A 26,745-nucleotide genomic window follows, 5' to 3' on the forward strand; every position below is an offset into this window, starting at 1 on the left:
CAGCGTATACATGGCCCCCCAACGCTGGTCTATATTGCACTGTTTCTAATTCTTTTTTTTTTTTTTTTTTGAGACAGTTTTGCTCTTGTCCACAGGCTAGAGTGCAATGGCATGATCTTGGCTCACTGCAGCCTCCGCCTCCCAGGTTCAAGTGATTCTCCTGCCTCAGCCTCCCAAGTAGCTAGAATTACAGGTGCCTGCCACCATGCCTGGCTAATTTTTGTATCTTTTAATAGAGATGGGGTTTCATCATGCTGGCCAGGCTGGTCTCGAACTCCTGGCCTCAGGTGATCCACTCACCTCGACCTCCCAAAGTGCTGGGGTTACAGGCGTGAGCCACCTCGTCCGGCTGTTTTTAATTCTCTAAGTTATCATTTGCCATCTCCTGGGCCCTTTGTAGTAATTCCCCTCCCTTTTTTGTTTTTCTGTATCCATCTTTCGCATTCCAAATAGTTGATGTAAAGGGAGATTCCACCTTGAAAACCAGGGTTCCAGTCCTGGTTTGCTGCCACACTCTACTGATGACCTTGATCTTGACCTTGACCTTGTCTTCATTTATTTCTTTGATGAGGCGGGCGGACAGAAAAACATTGCTATAGTGCTTAAAAATTTTTTTTATTACAAAAGAAAATGGAGAAAATAATTCAAACTATAGCAGAAACATGAAAAAGGGAAAAGTGAGTCTTCACTATTTGTCTCCATTGGTAACCATATTCATTTGGGTATATTCTTCCATATTTTTAAGGCAAAATCAAATTCAACAGTTATATATACCATTATGGAACCCTTTTTTTTTTTCCTTTGAACTTAACTACATAGCATTCTCTGATAAGTAATTTCCATGACAGCAAGGATTTTGACTGCTTCATTCACTGCTATATTTCTGGAGACCAGAATAGTGTTTGGCATAAAGTAGGTGCCAATAAATATTCACTGAATGCGCTGGGCGTGGTGGCTCACGGCTGGAATCCTAGCACTTTGAGAGGCCAAGGTGAGCAGGTCACTTGAGGCCAGGAGTTCAAGATCAGCCTGACCAACGTGGTGAAACCCTGTCTCTATTAAAAACACAAAAATTAGCCAGGCACGGTGGTGCACGCCTGTAATTCCAGCTACTCCAGTGAGCATCTGGGCAGGAGAATCGCTTAAACCCAGGAGGCGAAGGCTGCAGTGAGCCAAGATTGCACCACTGCACTCCAGCCTGAGCAACAGAGTGAGACTCTGTCTCAAAAAAAAAAAAATTAAAAAAACAAAAACAAAACAAAACAGAAGGCGACCGAACAGACACATTCCTGGCTCCATGGAACTCCTAGTTGATCTGACAGGAAAAAAAAAAAGTACATAGTGCTTTGCACATAGTAAGCACTTAATAAGTACTTGTTGAATTAGCAAAAAAGCATAATGATAAAACAACCTAATTCTTTTTACTTGCACCAATGTATTGACATAACACTACAATCAATGATTCCCTTATTGATTGTAAAAATCTCCGCAAACACCATTGCAATGATCGGCCTTGTACACATACCCTTATTGAAAGATTTTGGTAGGATAAGAATGTCTTTTGAGGGGGACCATTGATCTGCTTCAAATGTGTCCTGAAGTTTCTTCTCACTAGAATTTCACGACATTAAGACACTTATGGGCTGGGCACGATAACTCATGCCTGTAATCCCAGCACTTTGGGAGGCAGAGGCGAGTGGATCACCTGAGGTCATGACTTCGAGACCAGCCTGGCCAACAGGGTAAACCCCATCTCTACTAAAAATACAAAAAAATTAACTGAGTGTGGTGATATGCACCTGTAATCCCAGCTATCCAGGAGGCTTAGGTAGGAGAATCGCTTGAACTCAGGAAGTGGAGGTTGCAGTGAGCCGAGATTATACCATTGCACTCCAGCCTGGGTGACAGAGCAAGACTCTATGTCAAAAAAATTAAAAAGACACTTAAGATTAATTTTTTAGCCTGTATGAGCTGCTCCCTATAATTAATTTTGTAAAATGATCTCCCTTACGTATCTCCCTACAGAATGCCAGTCCCTCCCAAAACTATCTAGATGCAGCCCGACACTCTAATTCACACAAGACTGTCAGAATGGCCGGGCGCGGTGGCTCAAGCCTGTAATCCCAGCACTTTGGGAGGCCGAGACGGGTGGATCACGAGGTCAGGAGATCGAGACCATCCTGGTGAACACAGTGAAACCCCGTCTCTACTAAAACTACAAAAAAAACTAGCCGGGCGAGGTGGCGGGCGCCTGTAGTCCCAGCTACTCGGGAGGCTGAGGCAGGAGAATGGCGTGAACCCGGGAGGCGGAGCTTGCAGTGAGCTGAGATCAGGCCACTGCACTCCAGCCTGGGCGACAGAGCGAGACTCCGTCTCAAAAAAAAAAAAAAAAAAAAAGACTGTCAGAAAGACTTCCAGAAACAAGCAGGCTGGCTACAGCCTTGCTGGCCAACATCTTCTGCATGCAACACAATCACAGCTTAGTCATCACCTGGGGAGGAGCAGTTTTTAGGCGGTGATAGGCCCACATTGTTAATTCATTCCTATGTGCTGAGCATGGCTCAGCAGAAAAAGGGAACTAGACAAAAGAGTAAGACCCCAACAAAGGCCTGAGCTGAACAATGTTGAAAAACAAAGGCCACTTTGGCCTGGATGAGAGTTAATGTGGGTCTGAGAGCAGTGGGTCACAACTGTAATCCCAGCACTTTGGGAGGTCGAGGCGGGAGGATCACGCATTCAGGAATTTGGGACCAGCCTGGCCAACATAGTGAAGCTCCATCTCTAATAAAAATACAAAAATTAGCTGGGTGTGGTGGCGCACGCCTGTAGTCCCAGCTACTCAGGAGGCTGAGGCAGGAGAATTTCTTGAACCCAGGAGGCACAGGTTGCAGTGAGCCGAGCTTGTGCCACTGCACTCCAGCCTGGGCAACACAGTGAGACTCTGTCTCAAAACAAAGAGTGAATATGGAAGCTTCCGGGTATTTGTGAGTTCTCTAAGGAGTGAACTTGCAGAGTCACACTCTGTCTGAGCACTCTAATGGAAGTCTTCCAGAAAGTTACCTTTCTGATTAATTTTTTTGCTCCAGAAATATTTAGGCCGGGCATCGTGGCTCACACCTAAAACCTCAGTACTTTGGGAAGTTGAGGCAGGGGGGATCGCTTGAGCCCAGGAATTTGAGACCAGACTAGCCAACATGGTGAAACCTTGTCTCTTCCAAAACCGTGCAAATTAGCCTGGCGTGGTGGTGCATGGCTATAGTCCCAGCTACTGGGGAGGCTGAGGCCGAAGGACGAATTGTACCCAGGAGGTCAAGGCTGCAGTGAGTGAAGATCATGCCACTGCACTCCAGCCTGGGCAATGGAGTGAGATTCTATCTCAAAAAACAAACAAACAAACAAAAAACAGTAAAAAAAATTTTTAGTAAATTCCAATTGTGTGTCACAATTGTGCCAGGCACTGGGGGCAACAATAAGCAAGACAGACCAAGTCTTTACCACCTTGAAATTTAAGTTTAAGGACCACTCTCTATCAAAGAATCCGGCGCTGGCAGTATAGATTGCTAAAGGCCTTTGCCTTCTTTCCATCAGACAACAGAATTTGTGTCCCAGTCACTGCTTCTTCTTCTGCAAAAAATATAGCTTCAGTTTGGTCCACAAATACAGAAGTTGGTCAGAGAGATTTTCTTTCAAGAGCACAACAAGTAAAACTTGGCAATACACACTAATTGAATGCACTTCCTTTTTCCCCGGGAGCTCCTGCCACATCTCAGCCCTGCAGGGCAGTCTTCATAAGGGAGGCAAAAGAAGGGCTGTGCACTGGCACTGACAGTTGGACAGGTAGTGCTCAAAGAAGCCTAAACCTCAATATTCTGAGGGAATCTTCAAGATCAAGGTAGACCTGGCCGGATGCAGTGGCTCACGCCTGTAATCCCAGTGCTTTGGGAGGCTGAGGCGGATGGATCACGAGGTCAGAAGTTCAAGACCAGCCTGTCCAACATGGTGAAACCCTGTCTCTACTAAAAATACAAAAAATTAGTTGGGTGTGTTAGTGCATGCCTGTAATCCCAGCTACTGGGGAGGCTGAGGCAGCAGAATCACTTGAACCCAGGAGGCGGAGGTCACAGTGAGCCAAGATTGTGCCATTGCACTCCAGCCTGGGCAACACAGCGAGACTCTGTCTCAAAAAACAACAACAAAAAAAATGGATCACAGATCTCTTTGAAAATCAGTGGCCCCTTTAGACTTTCTGTGCCAAAAAAGTTATGCATTCACCCCAGCACCTAGTTTTGCCTAGTTTATCTGAAGTTTCATGGACATAAGATGTGCCCGAATTTCCCGGAGCTCCAGAGACCCCACATCAAGAATTCCTAGTGTATATAAAAGCCCGTTTGAGCTCTAACATCCATGATTAACAGTCTCTGGGTTGGGTAACTCTGTTGGTTTAAATACAGAGGCAATGACATGCCTGTTTAAGTTCAGGGCAGGTCCCAGTTCAATTCCCATGTGAGTCATTATCTTCCGAAAATGGGAAAACTCTGCTCCATGGCAGTGGACAGAACCTCCAAAACCAGTCAGCTGACACAGCCCATAGTTTCTGAAAAAGACAATACAAAGCTCAAAAATAAGGTGGTTGGATCTATGGCACTGCAACGCGACAACCCAAAGGTTGTGAGGGTTGCTGCCCGCTGCTGACATAGCAGTAATACTCATTGGGCTCCTCCACTTCATATACATCCTCCTCAATGGTATAGATGTTTTCTTCTGAGCGAATTCCCTCTGCTACTGCATTTGCCAATCCTGAGGGAGGGATGTTGGCCAAAGAGATAAGGCTGTGGAAATAAAGTGTTGAAGCTGAGTTAAGCATTTCCCAGGTAACACGGAATCGAGTTAAGAGAATAGGCTTTCCCAAAGAGACAGCAACTAAATACAGTGCATGATCTTTGATCAGATGCTGAACAAGGGGAAAAGCCAAGAAACAGCAATAAAATACTATGGGGAAACAATTGGGAAAATTCCCATTAATTTTAATTTTCTTAGGTATAACAATAGCATTGTGATAGCTCAGAGAATATCTTTATTTCTAGGAGTTACAGGCTGAAGTTTAGGTGAAGTGTCAAGATGTCTGCAATTATGTACACATTTAGATTTTTAAAAAATGGGCCTGGCATCATGGCTCACGCCTGTAATCCTAGCACTTTGGGAGGCTGAGGTGGGTGGATCACGAGGTCAGGAGTTCAAGACCAGCCTGGCCAACATGGTGAAACCCCACCTCTACTAAAGATACAAAAATATTAGCCAGCGTGGTGGAGTGCACCTGTAATCCCAGCCATGTGGGAGGCTGATGCAGAGAATCACTTGAACCCAGGAGGCAGAGGTTACACTACTGCACTCCAGCCTGGGTGACACAGCAAGACCCTGTCTCAAAAAAAAAAAAAAAATTATTAATGCTTTAGATAGCATTCAATGTTCAGAAGTTTTTGTTTTGTTTTATTTGATGCGGGTCTTTCTCTGTCACCCACGTGGGAGTGTAGTGGCACAATCATGGCTCATTGCAGCCTTCATCTCCTGTGCTCCAGCAATCTTTCCATCTAATTTTTCTATTTTTTGTAAAGAAGAGGTCTCATTATGTTGCCCAGGCTGGTCTCGAACTCCTGGGCTCATGTGATCCTCCCACCTCAGCCTCCCAAAGTCCTGGGCTTATAAGTGTAAGCCACAGCACCTGGCCCAGAGTCATTTTTGTAATCCAAATATATTGCATCCCATTCATGTGCCAAACATCACTAAAAGTCTAAAATCTAGTAAGTTACATAAGCCATACCTATTTGAAAGGGATGTGTGTGTGTGCATAATCAGGAATGAAGGTTAAGACAGTAGTCTGTAATAGACTAGCAGTTGTTAGCCCTGACTGTTCATTAGAATCACCTGGAGAGCTTTTAGAACATTATCTATGCTTAGGCTTCATCCCCAGAGATTCTGACTCAGTTGCTCTGGGGTTGGCCCTGCATTAGTACACTTCGGTGCCCGGGTGAGTCTAATAGGAAACCAAAGTTGAAAATGCCTGGGCTGGTTTACAGAAATGCTGAGAATAGATACTGGGTGTCTTGCTCACTTCTCTAATGCCAAAGTTCAGCCCAGACCCTGGATATAATAGGAGCTCAATCCGTTGATGTTTCAGTTCATTGGAAAAACCATTAATATCGAGATGAATAAGCATGTTGTATTATTAGGGAGATAAATTGTATACCTTAACTTTAGAACTAAAGAAGCTAAAGGTATCAGGAAGTAAACACAGCAGTATGTTACATTTTCTCTTCATAACTAGACCTAGAGGAAAAAGGAAGTATAAACTCAGATCTCAAAGCTCCAGGACAGGACTTCTCAGAGTAAAGATCAGACATGTTAAGAGTATGGACTGCCAAGATTCTCACCTTTCCCCAACCCCATTCCATTATTCTTACCTTAAATTCTGTGTCTTCTCTTTGCTATGAGAATACCCTAGATAAAGGGGGAAAGAAAAGTCAATAAAAATGCCTTCATAAAATAAATGAGACAAGAAATCAAACAGGCTCACTGGAGGCATGCATTGTTCAGGGAAATCTGGTCTCACCTTAGATTGAGTTGAATGAAGCTCTCAATATGTGCCTTAGATAATTATATGGACTGGCTAGAAAATAATAATAAAGATGCATTTTTCTTATTTAACAATTATGAGGCCTCTACTATGTGTCTGGCTGTTTGCTTGGCACGAGGAACACAGGAACGTAAAAGTGAATTGTGAGCCCTAATTTCATGAAGCTTATGTTCTCCTGTGGGAGACCAAAGAAATAAAAGAAAACAGTACCCCAGACCCAAGACCAGCCTGACCAACATGGAGAAACCCCGTCTCTACTAAAAATACAAAATTAGCCGGGTGTGGTGGCGTGCACTTGTAATCCCAGCTACTCGGGAGGCTGAGGCAGGAGAATCGCATGAACCCGGGAGGCGGAGGTTGCGGTGAGCCAAGATTGAGCCATTGCACTCCAGCCTGGGCAACAAGAGCGAAACTCCGTCTCAGAAAAAAAAAAAAAAAGGAAACAGTAAATAGGAAAAAAAAAAAAATTTCAAATGATGATGTATTATAAAGGAAATCAACATCATATTGAAACAGATAATACAGAGGGTGGTCAGGGAAGGACCCTCAGAGATGACCTTTAAGCTCACTTCTGAAATGAGTCAGCCAAGTAGAGAGCCAGAAGGAGCATTCCAGGACGAGGGAACCCTCTGTAAAGATCTTGCTGAGTGCCTGAAACTGAAAACATGGCTGGACTAAGGGAGGGGCCCAAGATAAGGTCTGAAAGGTAGGCTGGGGCTAGGTCTAACAAGACCTTTCCAGCCATAATCAGGAATCTGTATTCGATTCTAAGACCTGTAGGAAACTTAGATTTCCTTAAAGGGCAGAGATGTGATCCTTATTTGTTTTGGGTTTCTTTTAGCCGCTGAAAACAACTTCCTTATCTCATAATTTCCATGTTGTGCATCAGGAATTCAGGTGTGGCTTACTGGGTACCTCTGGATCAAGGTCTTTCATGATCTCTTTCAAGGTATCTTCTGGGGATGCAGTTTCAAATATTCAAACTGAAAATTTTTCTTTTTCTCTTTTTTTTTTTTTTTTTTTTTTTTTTTGGAGACAGGGTCGTGCTTTATTGGCCAGGCTGGAATGCGGTGGCAAGATCATATCCGATTGCAACTTTGAACTCCTGGGCTCAAGGGATCTGCCCATCTCAGCTTCTGAATAGCTAGAATATAGGTGCACACCACCACAGCTGGATAATTTTTAAAATGTTTTTGGGCTAGATGCAGTGGCTCACGCCTGTGATCCTAACACTTTGGGAGGCAAGGCAGGCAGATTTCTTGAGCTTGGGAGTTCGAGACCAGCCTGGGCAACATGGCAAAACCTCATCTCTACTAAAAATACAAAAACTAGCCAGGTGAGCTGGCACATGCCTGTGGTCCAAGCTACTTGGAGGTGGAGGCAGGAGGGTCACTTGAACTCGGGAGGGAGAGGTTGCAGTGAGCTGGGATCGCACCACTGCACTACAGCCTGGGTGAATCTCAATATGTTGCCCAGGCTAGTCTCAAACTCCTGGCCTCAAGTGACTCTCCTGTCTTGGCCTCCCCAAGTCTTAGGATTATAGGCATGAGCCATTGTGCTCAGATATTGATTTGGGTTTTAATATTGGATTAGAAGGAGGAATAAAGAAATGAGAAGATAAATTAAGTAGAGATAATGATGCCTTGGAGTAAGGTAATGGCCAAAAGAGATGCAGAATAATGAAAATACTTTAGATATATGTTGGAGGAAGACTGCAGGAATCTTTTGTTGTTGTTTTTCTTTGAGACAGAGTCTCCCTGTGTCACCCAGGCTGGAATGCAACAGCAAGATCCTAGTTCACAGCCTCAAACTCTTGGGCTCAAGTGATCCTCCTGCTTCAGGCTCCTGAGTAGCTGGGACTATAGGCGTCCACCACCATACCCAGCCCTAAGGAATCTCAACATCTAAGGATCAGGCAGAAGAACTGAAAAGCAATGGATCAAATAGGAGAATGTCATTTCAGAAGCCAAGAGAAGGACGACCTTCCAGAATGAGTGATCAACTTAAAAGGTTGACTATAATAAAGATAAAGGTATCAGGCTGGGAATGGTGGCTCACGCCTACAATCCCAGCACTTTGGGAGGCCAAGGTGGGTGGATCACCTGAGGTCAAGAGTTTGAGACCAGCCTGGCCAACATGGTGAAACCCCCATCTACTAAAAATACAAAATTAGCCAGGCGTAGTGGTGCATGCCTGAAATCCCAGCTACTCAGGAGGCTGAGGTGGAAGAATCACTTGAACCCGGGAGGTGGAGGTTACAGTGAGTCAAGATTGCACCATTACACTCCAGCCTGGGCGACAAGAGTGGCAGAAACCATAACGGTGAGGAGCAGGACAGTCCTGGTTTCAATTCCTATATCTATCAATTAACTGTGTAATGCAGGCAAGTGACCTAACCTTTTAGCATGCTGATTCTCTATTAGAAACATAGGGTAGCTACGAGAATTTAATGCACGTAAAGCACTTAGCAGCTTCAGTCCACAGTTAGTGGGGTGACCAACTCATCCCTGTTTTTCTTGGACTGTTCCAGTTTTAGCTCTAGAAGTCTCACATATCGGCCAGGCGCGGTGGCTCAAGCCTGTAATCCCAGCACTTTGGGAGGCCGAGGCGGGTGGATCACGAGGTCAGGAGATCGAGACTATCCTGGCTAACATGGTGAAACCCCGTCTCTACTAAAAATACAAAAAACTAGCCGGGCGTGGTGGCGGGTGCCTGTAGTCTCAGCTACTTGGGAGGCTGAGGCGGGAGAATGGCGTGAACCCGGGAGGCGGAGCTTGCAGTGAGCCGAGATCACGCCACTGCACTCCAGCCTGGGAGACACAGCGAGACTCCGTCTCAAAAAAAAAAAAAAAAAGAAGTCTCACATATCTTAGGAACACCCTTTAGTCTTAAGCCAGTCTGAGGTGATTGCTCACTCCACACAGACAGTCCCTGTTTGCCTGTTAGTAAGAAAGGCTGCTATGTTGTATTACACTCTGGGGCCTAGTGGTACGCACCTGTTGTCACAGCTACTCTGGAAGCTGAGTCAGGAGAAACACTTGAACCCGGGAGGTGGAGGTTGCAGTGAGCTGAGATCGCGCCACTGCACTCCAGCCTCCATCTCAAAAAAAGAAAGAAAGAAAGAAAGAAAGAAAGAAAGAAAGAAAGAAAGAAAGAAAGAAAGAAAGAAAGAAAGAAAGAGAAAGAAAGAAAGAAAAGTGTGCGAGGTTTTGGGGGTAATGGAAGTATTATTTAGATCTTGATTGTGGTGATGGCTTCCTACTGTAATTCTTCATCAAAATTCATCAACTTGAACACACTTTTTTTTTTTTTTTGGAGACTGTCTCACTCTGTGGCCCAGGCTGGACTGCAAAGATGCAATCACAGCTCACTGCAGCCTCCTGGGCTCAAGTGATCCTCCCACCTCAGCCTCCTGAGTAAATGGGACTACAGGTGTGTGCCACCATGCTCACCTCGTTATTATTATTATTACTGTGTACAGACAGCATCCTGCTTTGCTGCCCATGCTGATCTTGGTCTCAAACACCTGGGCTCAACTGATCCTCTCACCTCAGCCTCCGAAAGTGTTGAAATTACAGGCATGAGCCACTGCACCCGGCCATTGTATTTATTTATTTATTTATTTGCTTATTTATTTATATTTTATTACTATTATTTTTTTAAGACAGAGTCACTCTTTCGCCCAGGCTGGCATGCAGTAGCATGATCTGAGCTCACTGCAACCTCTACCTGCCAGGTTCAAGTGATTCCCCTGCCTCAGCCTCCCGAGTAGCTGGGATTATAGGCATGCGCCACCACACCCGATTAATTTTGTATTTTTAGTAGAGATGGGGTCTCACCATGTTGGCCAAGCTGGTCTTGAACTCCTGACCTCAAATGATCCACCTGCCTCAGTCTCCCAAAGTGCTGGGATTACAGGCGTAAGCCACCACGCAGGGCCTGTTTTTTGTTGTTGTTGTTGTTGTTGTTTTTCTGTTTTTGTGGGGTTTTTTTTTTTTAAGGACAAGTACTTAGAAAAAGCTATGTGCTAAGTACCATGATGGAGGAAAACATTCTGTAACCCCAATCATGACCCAGTGTTTTTTTGTTTTTTTGTTTTTTTTTTTTGAGACGGAGTCTCCCTTTGTCCCCCAGGCTGGAGTGCAGTGGCCAGATCTCAGCTCACTGCAAGCTCTGCCTTTTGGGTTCACGTCATTCTCCTGCCTCAGCCTCCCGAGTAGCTGGGACTACAGGCGCCCGCCACCTCGCCCGGCTAGTTTTTTGTATTTTTTAGTAGAGACGGGGTTTCACCGTGTTCGCCAGGATGGTCTCGATCTCCTGACCTTGTGATCCACCCGTCTCAGCCTCCCAAAGTGCTGGGATTACAAACTTGAGCCACCGCGCCCGGCCAATGACCCAGTATTAAAAGGACTTGCAATCTACTCCCAAAGAGGTATGCCTGAGAAACCAGTAACAGAAAAGTGCACAGAAGGGAGTGGTTTTTGCTGCTGTGTTTCCTAATAAACCTAGCATATTCATGAAGTAAAGAAATTGGTTTACTGGAATCAGCCTGCCTGGATTTGAATTCGGTTCTGCCAGGTACTGATGTTGAAACCTTGGGAAGGCAGCTTACTCTAAGCTCGACTTCCCTCCACTGTAAAATGGGATGGCACTATTCCTTACCTCATCAGACAGTAATGATGATAAAATGTATGTTAAACATTTAACGCAGTGCCTGCCTGGCACACAATAAATATTAAATTAAAATTAGCAATTATTGTTAGGATTTGGATGGACAAGAGTATTTAGTCTAATCACCTTTGGGTATAAACATGAATTTGCATTTCTATCTAGGTTTCACTGGTTCTCGTTTAAGAATTTGTTACCAGAAGGAGAGAGAAACAAAAAACACTTACATTTGAAAATTAAAGCGCCAAAGATAAGAGCCAGAGCCAGTCCAGCAGAGATCCCTGCTGCGATGTAGATGGCTGTTCTGATGGTTGCTCCAGAGTCCCGTAACTCATTGGTCAATGTGAATATTTGCTATGCAAACACAAACAGGATTTAAGCAGAAAATAGCTAGAAATCGCTTGTGTACTCAGTCTCATGATTTGCGAATTGGACCATCCCTTTTACAACATCACAAGATGGCAGAGTCCTTGAAATCACCTTTCATCTGTCACCTTGTAGCCAACACTTAAGCCAACCCAAGAAAGAGACTCGCTTAACCTTTGGAGTTAGCGGGGAAACAAAATGTGCCCTTCTGTGTTGTGGGTGGAGAAGGAGCTCTTAAGACCCTTCCCCTGCCCCTGCAAAAATTGGTTTTAGAGTGGAGTCTTGTTGGTTCAAGACCCCCTAAGATTCCCCAGAGAGTTTTAGAGTAGTTTCCATTTGGTGTCTTGCTATGAAACCTCTATTTTTCACAAAAAGACAGTGATTCAATAGCCAAGACTTTACAGACAGATGGTCCTGCATTCAAATCCGAGTTCTGAGGCCGGGCACAGTGGCTCACATCTGTAATCCCAGCACTTTGGGAGGCCAAGGCAGGCGGATCACCTGACATCAGGAGTTTGAGACCAGACTGGACAACATGGTGAAATCCAGTCTCTACTAAAAATACAAAACTTAGCCAGGCATGGTGACACATGCCTGTAATCCTAGCCACTGGGGAGGCTGAGGCAGGAGAATTGCTTAAACCCAGGAGGCGGAGATTGGAGAGAGTTGAGATCATGCCCCTGCATGCCAGCCTAGGCAACAGAGCGAGACTCTATCTCAAAAAAAAACAAAAAAACAAAAAAACAAATCCCAGCTCTGCCACTAAGGGCTGAGTAACCCTGTAGAGTTATCAGGAAAATTAAGTGACAGAAAATATAAAATGCTTATTACAGGGCCTGGTACATAACAAATGTTCAATCAGTGGTAGTTATTATTGCTATTGCTCTAGTTAACTTCATTTTCTGAAAACTGAGAGTCACACAAAATAAATTCTGTTTCTAAAATTTCAGTCTATGTTCTCTGTTTTCCTCTTTAAAAACTATGATTAGGCCGGGTGCGGTAGCTCACGCCTGTAATCCCAGCACTTTGGGAGGCCAAGGTGGGCGGATCACAAGGTCAGGAGCTCAAGACCAGGCTGGCCAACATGGTGAAACCCCATCCCTACTAAAAATACAAAAATTAGCCAGGTGTGGTGGTGGGTGCCTGTAATCCCAGCAACTAGGGAGGCTGAGGCAGGAGATTTGCTTGAACCTGGGAGGTGGAGGTTGCAGCCAAGATCGCACCATTGCACTCCAGCCTGGGCAACAAAAGCAAAACTCCACCTCAAAAAATAAATAAACAAACAAACAATAATTATAGGCCAGGCCCACACCTATAATCCCAGCACTTTGGGAAGCTGAGATGTGAGGATCACTTGAGGCCAGGAGTTAGGGAGCAGCCTGGGCAACATATTGAGACCCCATTTATACAAAACACACACACACACACACACACACAAAATATAAACATTTTTAAAGTAATGAATTTAAGGAAGTTAAATCTTCCATTTATTCTACATGCATTTACACATTGATTCAATACAGATTACTCCTACAATAACAGGAGTCCTATATGTAAGATATTGTGCATTAAGCATTGTGGGCACATACAGGTCCTTAAAAAGCACTGTTTGATTGCAAAGAGAGAAGAAGCAAATACAAGATGCTGAGCATCAGTTGTGAATACACAGGGAAGAAACTGAGTCAAATAAATGTGGAGTCCTGGATATGTCCTCAAGTAATTTTTTTTTTTTTTTTTTTTTTTTGGAGATAAGGTCTTACCCTGTCACCTAGGATGGAGTGCAGTGGCATGATCACAGCTCATTGCTCATCGTAGCCTCAACCTCCTGTGCTCAAGCAATCCTCCTGCCTCAGCCTCCCAAGTAGCTGAAACTACAGGTATGCCGCACCATGCCTGGCCAATTTTAAAAAAATATTTTTTGTAGAGACAGAGTGTCACTATGTGGCCCAGGCTGGCCTCAAACTCGTGGTCTCAAGCAATCCTTCCACCTTGGCCTCCTAAAGTGCTGGGATTACAGGAGTAAGTTACTGTGCCTGGCCTCCTCAAAGAATTTTTAAGTCATTGCTGCAAGTTTGCTTTCTAGTGGTTTTTCTTTTATGACTGAGTTTCACTTTTGTTGCCCAGGCTGGTGTGCAGTGGCGCGACCTCAGCTCACTGCAACCTCCACCTCCTGGGTTCAAGCGATTCTCCTGCCTCAGCCTCCCAAGTAGCTAGTACTACACAGGCACACACCACCACACCTGGCTAATTTTTTGTATTTTTAGTGGAGATGGGGTCTCACCATGTTGGCCAGGCTGGTCTCAAACTCCTGACCTCAGGTGATCCACCATCCTCGGTCTCCCAAAGTGCTGGGATTACCGCGTGAGCCACTGCACCCAGCCAGTTTTTCTTTTATTCTAAGAAGGTAGCAGGGACAGTAAAATTGAGGTTAATTAAGGTATGGTTTTATTTATAGTTAAATACATAAAATTGGCTGGGCGCCATGGCTCATGCCTGTAATCCCAGCACTTTGGGAGGCTGAGGCGGACAGATCACCTGAAGTCAGGAGTTCAAGACCAGCCTGCCCAATGTGGTGAAACCCCGTCTCTACTAAAAATACAAAAATTAGCTGGATGTGGTGGTGGGCGTCTGTAATTCCAGCTACTCAGGAGGCTGAAGCAGGAGAATCGCTTGAACCTGGGAGGTGGAGGTTGCAGTGAGCTGAGATCACACCATTGTATTCCAGCCTGAGCAACAGGAGCGAAACTCCATCTCAAAAAAATAATTAAAATAAAAATACAAAATTAGCCGGGTGTAGTGGCGCATGCCTATAATCCCAGCTACTCAGAAGGTTGAGGCAGGAGAATCGCTTGAACCCAGGAGGCAGAGGTTGAGGTGAGCCAAGATCATACCATTGCACTCCAGCCTGGGCAACAAGAGTGAAACTCTGTCTCAAAAAAAAAAACAAAAAAAAAAAAAACAACTTATGGCTTTGAATACTCCTTATTGGTGTCTTGTCATATATAAAGAGGTAAATTTAAATACTCTTTCCCATTTGGGTTGTGATGGAAGCAAGAAGAATGGTATTCTAGGGAGATGAAGAATCTCTGAACCTTCCACAGGGTAGACAGTTGTGAAATTGAAGAATAAGAGGGACAAAATGCTAATGTTCCTTCTTTGTGGTTTTCAAGCTCTTACTATATGCCAGGTACTTTACCCGCATCACCTCAGTCCTTCATTACAACAGGGCTATGAGGTTAGAACTGTCATCATCGGCCGGGCGCGGTGGCTCAAGCCTGTAATCCCAGCACTTTGGGAGGCCGAGATGGGCGGATCACGAGGTCAGGAGATCGAGACCATCCTGGCTAACACGGTGAAACCCCGTTTCTATTAAAAAATACAAAAAAACTAGCCGGGCGAGGTGGCGGCGCCTGTAGTCCCAGCTACTCGGGAGGCTGAGGCAGGAGAATGGCGGGAACCCGGGAGGCGGAGCTTGCAGTGAGCAGAGATCCGGCCACTGCACTCCAGCCTGGGCGACAGAGCGAGACTCCGTCTCAAAAAAAAAAAAAAAAAAAAAAAGAACTGTCATCATCAACATGTTACAGCCGAGGAATCTGAAGCTAAGGGAACTTCAGGCTTTTTACCTCAAGGACAGGGTGGGCATGAAGGAAGTCTAGAGCCATACTTTTCCCCTCCAAGTTGAGCACAACACAGCTCACAAAAAAAGTTACTTACTGTCAGGTTTACATCAGGGAGGCTCCCCGGTGTCTGTGTCTCTGCTATAAAAAGAGAAAGAGAAAGTGAGGAAAAACAGCCAATAGAATAGTTAAGAACGTTTTCTTTTATCTAAGTTTTTAAAAAATCTTAATGATGCCTATAATTCTATTTGAAACAAATTCTACTCCATACTCGTCACAATAATTAACGGAGAGACCAACAAAATTTACTGAACACCCAGGAATCAACTTTAGGATGGCCACATTTTTTCATCTAGACAATGAACCCTACTATTTTATGAAATAGAGAATTCTGCCAAGAAGTCCTACTTAAATATGTGCTTTGTTTTTTTTTCACAAGACCCTAATGAGTTCTACAAAAATCCAGGAATATTGATAACACTCAGGCATTATTTATTTACTTATTTTTTTAGAGACAGAGTTTCACTCCGTCACCCTGGCTGGAGCGCAGTGACACGATCTCAGCTCGCTGCAACTTCTGCTTCCCTGGTTCAAGCAATTCTAATCCCTCAGCCTCCCAAGTAGCTAGGACTACATGCATGCACCACCATGCCCAGCTAATTTTTGTATTTTAAGTAGAGACAAGGCCATGTTGGCCAAGCTGGTTGTGAACTCCTGACCTCAGGTGATGTGCCCACCTCAGCCTCCCAAAGTGCTGGGATTACAGGTGTGAACCACCAGGCTTGGCCTTAGGCATTATATTCTAATTAGATTTTTAAAGACAACAAAAATTCACTTCCTTTTTTTTGAGACAGAGTCTCACTCTGTTGCCCAGGCTGGAGTGCAGTGGCACAATCTCAGCTCACTGCAGCCTCCATTTTCTTTTTCTTCTTTTTCTTTTGGTGAGACAGTCTCACTCTGTCACCCAGGCTGGAGTACAGTAGCATGATCTCGGCTCACTGCAACCTCTGCCTCCCAAGTTCAAGCGATTCTCCTGCCTCAGCCTCCCGAGTAGCTGGGACTACAGGGGTGCACCACCACACCCAGCTAATTTTTGTATTTTTAGTAGAGATGGGGTCTCACCATGTTGACCAGGCTGGTCTTGAACTCCTGACCTCAAGTGATCTGCCTGCCTTGGCCTCCCAAAGTGCTGGGATTACAGGCGTGAGCTACCGTGCCGTGCCCAGCCTCCATTTTCTTAAATAAGTTTTGCATTTACTCATGAGAAGGGAGACAGGGTTGCCTACAAATGAAAATAATCACTGTGGCCACAATGTAATAGGAACCAGGGCTTGTGCTAAACTTTCAGTGAAGGAGCTCATTTTAGAGATACTTAGAAGCACTTACTTTAGAACTACTCTTCTAAAGTAGAGACTGACTGTTAGTCCCATTGCACAGATGAAGAAACTGAAAATCAGGGAAGTGAAGTGACTAACCCAAGGTCACACAACTTAGCAAATGACAAAATGGCCTTCCAATTTAAGTCTGCATAGATTTAAATGCACATTCTTAATTATACTGCCTTCACCAGCCTTTACCTCAGTGCTGTCATTATGAAGAGGGTCACATTGCCCAGCCACCTACTCACCATCTTTCCTTCCTGTTCATTTGTTTATTTCATCTGCAGATCTATTCCATGAATATGCACTACACCCTTACTCTAGGCACAGGAGACAGAGCAGGGAACAAGAGGGGCACAGGCCCTGACCTCATGAACGCTGAATTCTAAAAATAAGTACCTTGCCAGCTCTTGGGAAACTAAGCGTGCTTACTCATTTTTATGGCTGAGTCAGAGATGTCGAAACTTCTTAAATGTCATAGTCACCTTCTGGGAGCCTTAAAGTCGGAACCCTTTAATGTGTATAAAGGGTTTGACTAAATGCTGGTTTAACAAACTATAGTTTAAATATTATAAAGGCATAGCCTCAGCCTAAAATTATTGAAGAAAATAAAGATTATGTTCCACTTACTTTTGCCCTAATTACCAGAAAAAAAATTAAAGTATAAAAACCACAGGCCGGGTGCGGTGGCTCACGCCTGTAATCCCAGCACTTTGGGAGGCCAAGGCAGGCGGATTACGAGGTTAGGAGATTGAAACCATCCTGGCCAACATGGTGAAACCCTGTCTCTACTAAAATACAAAAAATTAGCCAGGCGTGGTGGTGTACGCCTGTAGTCCCAGCTACTCAGGAAGTTGAGGCAGTGGAATCTCTGGAACAAAGGACATGGAAGTTGCAGTGAGCCAAGATGGCGCCATCGCGCTCCAGCCTGGTGACAGAGCAAGACTACTTCTCAAAAAAAAAAAAAACCTTCATCAGTACAACTGCTAAGTAAACATGAATCTTAAGTGCACATAAGATTTTCAACTGTAAATCCAGTTTCAGCCTCCCTATAATTATTTTTCTTGATAAAAATGGTAAAAATAACTTCTTTTTAAACTTCATTTTGCTATGAAAATGATCAGTAAAATCAAGCACTGTTGTGTTATTACAGCATTTTTTCACACAGATTTGGCCACCAACCAAGATGGATGGGACAGTTGAAGGGAATGGCAATGTTCTTTCTGGAGAACCCAAGATTTGCCTCAGGGGACAGGTAGCAGTGAAGGTGAGATGTGATGGCCTTAACAGTGCATAAATTTAGTAGCTACCATCTATTCGGCACTTATTAGGTGCCAGACATGGTGCTTAGCACCGTATACATACAATCTCATTTAATCCTCAACCACAATAAGTAGCTACTACTATTTTCCCCATTTTTCAGATGACAATACTGAGTCTGACAGACCCACTTTGCCCAAGATCACACAGCTATCAATTGGGAAAGCTAGGATTTAAAGCAGATCTACTCCAGAGCTGAGGACTCACCTGTGACCCAGTCCTTCCTCCTTCAGGTAGAAGAGAAGTTACATTTGTTCTGTGTTCAAATTCCAGGCCCTTGGATCTCTTACTTTTAAAGGCTCTACTCCATTTTTTTTTTTTTTTTCTGAGAAAGGGTCTTGCTCTGTTGCCCAGGCTTGGAGTACAGTGGCACCAACTCAGCTCAGTGAATCCTCAGCCTCCTGAGTTCAAACAATATTCCTGCCTCAGCCCCCTCAAGTAGCTGGGACTACAGGCCCATGCCACCATGCCTGGCTTTTTTTTTTTTTTTTTGAGATGGAATCTTGCTCTGTTTTCCAGGCTTCAGGACAGTGGTGAGATCTCAGCTCACTGCTCCCAGGCTCAGATGATTCTCCTGCCTCAGCCTTCTGAGTGCCTGGAATTATAGGCACGCACCACCACGCCCAGCTAATTTGTGTATTTTCAGTAGAGATGGGTTTTCACCATGTTGGCCAGGCTGGTCTCAAACTCCTGACCTCAGGTGATCCGTCTGCCTTGGCCTCCCATAGTGCTGGGATTACAGGTGTGAGCCACTGCACTCGGCCTAATTTTTTGTATTCGTAGTAGAGATGGGGTTTTGCCATGTTGCTCAGGCTGGTCTCAAACCCTGAGCTCCAGTTATCTGCCCACCTTGGCCTCCCATAGGGCTGGGATTACAGGTGTGAGCCATTGTGCCCAGCCCCATTTTTATATTAAATGCTCCCACATCCCACATTTTGAGTTGGTTTACCAGCAGCCAATTTACATAATGTTACATATTATAGACAAGCCATTAAATATCCATAAATTTCAATTTTTTATTTTATTTTCCTATTTTGGAGCTACTGACATACTTTTGGTTGTTTCAATATTTTTTCTCAGTCAGACCCTTGAGAAGCTCAGAGATTCGAGGTATTGTGCCAATATTCCCATTTTTGTTGCCCTAGAGGGAAGGAACTAACAAGCAAAAACTAAAGGGAAGGCTGGGCGTGGTGGCTCAAGCCTGTAATCCCAGCACTTTGGGAGACCGAGGCAGAGGGATCACCTGAGGTCAGGATTCGAGACCAGCATGGCCACCATGGTGAAACCCGGTCTCTAATAAAAATACAAAAATTAGCCGGGCTTGGTGGCACGCATCTGTAATCCCAGCTACTCAGTAGGCTGAGGCAGAAGAATTGCTTGAACCCAGGAGGCAGAGTTTGCAGTGAGCCAAGATTGTGCCACTGCACTCCAGCCTGGGTGAGAAAGTGAGACTCCCTCTCCAAAAAAAAAAAAAAAAAGAAAAGAAAAGAAAAAAGAAAAACTAAAGGAAAGAAGACTTCTGTCCGTGGTAGAGACAAGCATAAGTAAATGCACCACCTCAACAGGGAGTAAATTCCATCTACAGCAAATGCCCACTCAGTGGTGATTTGGCAAAAAGTACTGGCCAAGTGCGGTGGCTCCTGCCTGTAATCCCAGCACTTTGGGAGGCCAAGGCGGTTGGATCAGGAGGTCAGGAGATCGAGACCATCCTGGCTAACATGGTGAAATCCTGTCTCTACTAAAAATACAAAAAAAAAAAAAAATTAGCTAGGCCGGGTGGTGGGCGCCTGTAGTCCCAGCTACTCGGGAGGCTGAAGCAGGTGAATGGCGTGAACCCTGGAGGCAGAGCTTGCAGTGAGCTGGGATGGCGCCACTGCACTCCAGCCTGGGCGACAAAGCGAGACTCCGTCTCAATTAAAAAAAAAAAAAAAAAAAGTACTGAAGCACAGGATGGGAAAGTGAGACTAAATGACCCTTGAAATCCCTTCTAGGACTATGGTTGTAGGATTCTTTAAAATATAACAATGGCATACAATAAGTATCTGGTATGACTTTATTAACCCACAATGTGGATGATCATCTGTCCCCACCATAGTTTCCTCTCTAATTGCATAAAAGATGTTGGCTACCAATCACTAAAGACTAACCAAAGACTGAAACTTTGGAGAGCTAAAACTAGTAACTATAGTAATAATAAACAGTTGAGTGCTTTCTATGGGCTGGGTACTAGCCTGAGCATTTTACATACATTATCATGTTTATACATTACAACAACCTCATGACATGGGCACTGGAATTATCCTCATTGTAGAGATGAGCAAACTGAGCTTCAGAGAATTTGAGCAACTTGACTGAGGTCACAGAGCTAGCAAGAATAGCTGAAATTAGAACCCATTCCACCTTTCACTGAAGTAGTTTAACCACAATCTCATTCTGCCTTCTGATCTTATAATATTAATGACAACAGCTAACATGTACTGAGTACAAATTGTGGTCAGACATTGGGCTACACGTTTTAGACATTTTCTTTTTTTTTTTTTTTTTTTTTTTTTTTTTTTTGAGACGGAGTCTCACGCTGTTGCCCAGGCTGGAGTGCAGTGGCGCGATCTCGGCTCACTGCAAGCTCCGCCTCCCGGGTTCACGCCATTCTCCTGCCTCAGCCTCCTGAGTAGCTGGGACTACAGGCGCCCGCCACCGCGCCCGGCTAATTTTTGTATTTTTAGTAGAGACGGGGTTTCACTGTGGTCTCGATCTCCTGACCTTGTGATCCGCCCGCCTCGGCCTCCCAAAGTGCTGGGATTACAGGCTTGAGCCACCGCGCCCGGCCGACATTTTCTTATTTAAAGCCCATAAGGTGTGATTTATGAGATTTATGACATTGTGAGATAGGACTCACCTATTAACCTCATTTTACAGAAGAAAAAAAAATGGAGCTCCAGAGAGATTAGGAGAGACCAGGACACTGACAAGAAATGACTTAAAATTAACCTTCATGATCAATGTGACCTGACTTCTACTTTCTGCCCAATGTTCTCATCTAGAGCACCCTAAGTACATCCTTGCTGAATTACATGAAGAATTTAACTATTCCTTCTGAGGCTGGAATCCAGGGAAGCTGATGGGCTTTATTCTAGCTAAAAGGCATCCTAGAAATCACCTAATCCAATGTGTCAGTTCCCAAACACAGACTGGCACCAGTTCATGATGAAACGTCGCCAGTCCAGGGTCAACCCGAAAATGTGGACAAAGTAATGAGCATTTCATCCAATTTAGTTAACATTTAAGTAAAATTAAAGACTATAAAGTTTATTAACTTTTTTTAAAAGTTAAAATTCGAGCAAAATAACCCTAAACCAGAGCATCTTTTTCCCAGCACAGGTGTGTCTCCACTACTTCCCTCTTCTCAAACACTATTTCAGGTGCACAGAGACGTCCATGCCTCCACTCTCTCACTGTTTTCTCATGTTTTTTCCCACATTCAAAATCCTCTGAATTCAGAGCCAGCTAAAGACTCCCTCCTCTGCCCCATGCATAGTTACCTGGGCCATGTTCCCCGGTGGTAAGCATCCTTGGAAAGGCTGAAGTCAAGTCTCTCTGCAGAGTTGGTGCAGGGGTGACCTTGGCTAATGTCAGAAACCAACATAAGGATGAAAATTATCTGAGAGCAGAAAGCTTATTTCAGGGAATCAAAAGGGCAGCAGAAAAAAAATGCGAAAGACCATTAAGAAAGAGAAATACAGCCTCAGCTTCCAAACCTGCCTGGATACCTACATTGAGAGTGTATCACACACTTCAAATGTTTGACAAAGGTAAGATGCAGTCATCATTGTGACATTCTGATTATTAATAGTGGAACTAACAGCCACGCAAATGGTCATAATTACAGGTTGAAGACCCCTTATCTGAAATGCTTGAAATCAGAAATGTTTCAGATTTTGAATTTTTTTGGATTTTTTTTTTTTTAAACGGAGTTTTGCTCTTGTTACCCAGGCTGGAGTGCAATGGCACGATCTCGGCTCACTGCAACCTCCACCTCCCGGATTCAAGCAATTCTCCTGCCTCAGCCTCCTGAGTAGCTGGGATTAGAGGCATGTGCCACCACACCCAGCTAATTTTGTATTTTTAGTACAGACAGGGTTTCTCCATGTTGGTCAGGCTGGTCTTGAACTCCCAACCTCAGATGATCCGCCCACTTTGGCATCCCAAAGTGCTGGGATTATAGGCATGAGCCACCGCGCCCAGCCATTTTTAAAAAATTTTTAGTATCTGCACTATACTTATGCTCCAATGAGCAGAATGCTCCAATGAGCATTTCCTTTGAATGCCATATCAGGGTCCAAAAAGTTTTGGATTTTGGAGCATTTCAGATTTTGGTGCATTTCAGGTTTGGGATGCCCAACTTATAAATGCTTTTCATAAAATATTATCACGCAAAATCCTTCTAATGGCCCACATGATAGGTATTATTGTCATATTTTACAGAGGAGGAGGTCACAGCGTTTCAATAACTTGCTCAGGATTATATAGCTAGTAAGAGGCAGAGTTAGATTTAAACTCAGCTCTATCTGGGCACAAAGTATATGTTATAGAAATCTTAAGTCTGTTCACCTCCCAGCGTACATGCACAACCCAGCAGTTCATCGTGCTGGCTGCACCAGGGGTAAAATCACCTGAGGAAGACTCTGTAAAAAGCTAATGCTTAGGATCTACCTCCAGAGATGCTGATTTCTCTGGGTTTTGGTAGTGGGTTCTTTTTCTTCTTCTTTTTAAGAGATGGGGTAGTCACACTATATCGGCCAGGCTGGTCTCAAACTCCTGGCCTCAAGTGATCCTCCTGCTTCAGCCTCTCAAAGTGTTGGGATTATAGGCATGAGCCACCGTACCTGGCATCTGTAGTTGTTCAAAAACTCTCTATGTGATTCTAATGAGAGTCAGGGTCTCTAACCACTGATCTAGGTCTTTCTTCCCATCGATACATTCCACCCATGAGTTTTTGGTTTTCTTTTTTTTTTTTTTTTTTTTTTTGAGACAGAGTTTCACTCTTGTCACCCAGGCTGGAGTGCAATGGCGAGATCTCGGCTTACTGCAACCTCCGACTCCCAGGTTCAAGTGATTCTCCTGCTTCAGCCTCCCAAGTAGCTAGAATTACAGGCTCCTATCACTATGCCCAGCTAAGTTTTTGTGTTTTTAGTAGAGACAGGGTTTCACGCTGTTGGCCAGGCTGGTCTCGAATTCCTGACCTTGTGATCCTCCCGCCTCAGCCTCCCAAAGTGCTGGGATTAGAGGTGTAAGCCACAGCACCTGGGCACACCCATGAGTTTTAAAACAGATGGAAGGTGTTAAATATCACTGAGCATCACTGATGGGGCCTGTTAAACTTTAGGTCTTGGCGGCCCACCTCCAGGGGCTATAATTAGGGAAGTCAGAGGTGAGAACAATCAGTACCTTTAATATGATCCACAGATAAATCTTATTCATAAAGAAGGCATGCAAAGGTCCACCCACCTGGTTTGATGACGACCAACTTCACGTTATGTTTTTCATCATTCATTATGCCTGGGATTTGGATCCGGCAGCAGTAGACCCCACTGTCTGCTAGAGTCACATTCTCTATGGTCAGGGACACATCCCCTTTGTGGAAATCCCCCTTTAGCCAGTATCTGCCGGATGTCCGATCATTCACATCCCTGTTGTCGGTCCTGAGCACCACGTTGCTACAGTCAAACACAGGACAGGCTCCTTTGCCCCAGCATACGGGCACGAGGTTCCCTGGCGGGGCTGGAGTGTAGGAGCAGGGCAGATAGGCATTCTGACCCACCTCTGCTATGTATTCCACTTCTGAGGACCCTGAATAGACAGAAGGAGAGCCAAGGCTCAGGCAGTGAGTGAGGTTACTCCATTTCAGGAAAACTGCAAGCAATGCCTTACAGAATAAAGGGGAAGCCACTGCTGCAGTCCTGTTTGGAGGATGATTCACTGCAACAGTGCTTCTCAGATGTAAAAGCCATCAGAATCACTGGGAAGCTTTGCAAAAACACAGATGGCTGGGCTCAACTGCTAGAATTCCTGACTTGGTCGGTCTGTGGTGGAGCCTGAGAACTTTTGTTTCTAACAAGTTCTCAATGTGGCTGAAGTGGCTGGTCCCAGAACCTCACTTTCAGAAACACTGCCCTAGGAAAGAATTGTGGCCCAATTCTGTGAACATGGGAGAACAGGGCTGATGGAAACAGACAATCAGAAAATTGGTCATGGTCAGCCAGGAAATGGCCCACCCATCTGGGCTACTTGTTTGTTCATCAACAAAGGGAGGCTCCCCTAACATACATCTCTTTTTAAGCAGCAAGTGCACAGTAAATAAAAACTCTTGGTTAAACAAGAATCTTGTGTATTTGAAACTACTCATGGAGTTGTTTTAAGGTTTAAAGTTGTGAAAAGAAATTAAATTTTGGGACCCCAAACTCATTTAGCCAAAGGGAAAAGTCAAGCTGGGAACCGGATCACGGAAACCTGCCTCCTCCTTTTGATTCCTGAATAAGATGGCTACAGGATGAAAGGCTGCACGCCTCCGCCATATTTTGCTCACAAGGAAATTCCTGCTCAGTTTTGCGATGCAGATTGATAGCTCACCTTTACCGGCGTGGTCACCCCGGCCAGACACAAATGAGTATCTGATTGTTACCCTACCCCATTTTGTCTGTGTTACCTAATGTAAAATGCAGATTCCCACATTTTTCCTCTGCCCTTTTTTCTTTTTTTTTTTTTTTTTTTTTTGAGACGGAGTCTCGCTCTGTCGCCCAGGCTGGAGTGTAGTGGCTGGATCTCCGCTCACTGCAAGCTCCGCCTCCCGGGTTTATGCCATTCTCCTGCCTCAGCCTCCCGAGTAGCTGGGACTACAGGCACCCGCCACCTCGCCCGGCTAGTTTTTTTTTTTTTTTTTTTTTTTTTTTTTTAGTAGAGACGGGGTTTCACCATGTTAGCCAGGATGGTCTTGCTCTCTTGACCTCGTGATCCACCCGTCTCGGCCTCCCAAAGTGTCCCCTTTTTTTAAATGTGAGAACTGAGTGCTTCTCAATATCCCACCTTGTCCCCTTTAAATTTGGAGCCCTCAAAATCATCTTCTGAGAAAGGCATAGACCTGTTTCCCAGGTGCCTCCTTAACTTTGGCAAACAAATCTCCTAAAATGATTGAGACTTGTCTCGTCATTTTCCTCAATTGACAAAGTTAATTCCATTTTAAAAACCTATACATATTTTATATATGATAAAACATTCATTATATATTTTCTTTTGATTTTTCATTTCCCTTTTCTTTTTTCACATGACTCAACTACAGTAAAAACATTCAAACACTATCAAAGGTGTATGAAAAAGTGGCCGGGCGCGCAATGGGTCACGCCTGTAATCCCAGCACTTTGGGAGGCTGAGATGGGCAGATTACTTGAGGCCAGGAGTTTGAGACCAGCCTGGCCAACATGGTAAAACCCTGTCTCTTTACCATTCTCTGGTTCCTTTTCCTAGAGACTATACATTAAGAAATGTCCACATATTCCTGCTCCCCGACAATGCACACACACAAATAGAAGCCTAATATATGCATTATTCTGTACCTTTCTTTTCTTTAATAACATTATAATTTTGAGACATTCTATACCAGTATGTTTCCTCAGATTCACTGTTTGTATCATGATTATATCACATTTATTTACCCACTCCTTCACTGATGGACATTTACGTTGCTTCCAAGCTTTTGCTATTACAAACAACATTACAATGGCCATCCTTGTATCTCCTCCTTGTCCTCTGTACAGCACCATTGTCTCATTGTAAATATCCATGCTCAGACTTACTTGTAAGTAACAGCAGCAGCAGCAGCAGGACACAGTCAAAGGGAAGATGTGAAAACATGGAGCTTGCAGAAGAAAAGTCAGAGGACACCTCTGTTAGGCACAGTTTTAACTCTCCAAATGGACTGGGTACTTCTTCCAGCTGTCTTCTCCACAATCACATGAGCGGTGCCGCCCCCGCTGAGTGCTGGCTCAGCACACCCGGGTGTCTGACTGCCAATGATTCTTATAATAACACTGCCAGGTCTATAGTCACATTAAAGGAAACCAAAGTTCTCTGTCATGCCATGCTACACACATCCTGTAAGTGTTCTGATGCTTGTCCTGTGACATCAACAAAGAGGAAGCAATACTTCAGTGGAAGAAAACGCTACTCGGTCATGGCACATAAAGAGAACCCTCTAATATAATATCCCAGATGAGATGAACCTGAAATGGAGCACGTATGAGTCCATCTGACTAGCAGGGAACATAAAGTACAGATGCATCATCCGTGGACACATTCACTCAAATCAGTCCCTCCATCAGGCCTGTGACCAATGTTTATGAAACCCCTACTTTGCACCAGGCACTGGACTAGGAGGTGGAACACAATGGTGAATGGCGTGTTCCTTATCCTCACATTTACAGACCATCGCAACTCCCAGCATAAGCCTCGCTCTCATCCTTCTAACACAGATTAGGTTGTGGGTCCTATAACCTTGCTGGGTCTCAGTTTCCTCATTTACATAATTTATAAAATGAGGAAATTGTATTAGATAATACATGCATGACTCTCTGTTCTAATATTCTGACTTTGACCTTCAAACTTCCAACTCTTCAATTCAGAAAAAAACATGTTACTTTTGGCAACACTTCCTTTCCTCTACTCTGAGTGGAATTAAGGGGCTCTTGGTATCCTATTTCATCTCATGCATACA

General features: G+C 44.4%; 1 protein-coding gene across 1 annotated transcript; it reads right to left on the reverse strand.

Moving 5' to 3' along the window:
• Positions 1 to 596: 596 nt before the first annotated feature.
• HAVCR2 (hepatitis A virus cellular receptor 2) lies at positions 597 to 25,947 on the reverse strand. Its single transcript, XM_005558381.5, has 7 exons — positions 25,829 to 25,947; positions 23,487 to 23,828; positions 21,521 to 21,604; positions 15,380 to 15,423; positions 11,527 to 11,653; positions 6,459 to 6,495; positions 597 to 4,829 (listed from the first exon to the last, which is right to left on the reverse strand). Exons 1-7 carry the CDS (start codon positions 25,884 to 25,886, stop codon positions 4,637 to 4,639), a joined length of 885 nt encoding a protein of 294 aa, XP_005558438.3. The 5' UTR covers positions 25,887 to 25,947; the 3' UTR covers positions 597 to 4,636.
• Between the last annotated feature and the right edge of the window lie 798 nt (positions 25,948 to 26,745).

Source organism: Macaca fascicularis, chromosome 6 (genome assembly GCF_037993035.2).
Source record: "Macaca fascicularis isolate 582-1 chromosome 6, T2T-MFA8v1.1".
NCBI lineage: Eukaryota > Metazoa > Chordata > Mammalia > Primates > Cercopithecidae > Macaca > Macaca fascicularis.

What these genes read in the sequence shown, in the direction of transcription:
- HAVCR2 (XM_005558381.5), bottom strand. Translation starts at nt 25,886, where the DNA reads ATGTTTTCACATCTTCCCTTTGACTGTGTCCTGCTGCTGCTGCTGCTG. An exon ending in TCCCTGATGTAAACCTGACA is followed by an intron (nt 11,654 to 15,379) that starts GTAAGTAACTTT and finishes GTGTTTGCATAG; the next exon opens with CAAATATTCACATTGACCAA. An exon ending in TGGCGCTTTAATTTTCAAAT is followed by an intron (nt 6,496 to 11,526) that starts GTAAGTGTTTTT and finishes CCCTTTATCTAG; the next exon opens with GGTATTCTCATAGCAAAGAG.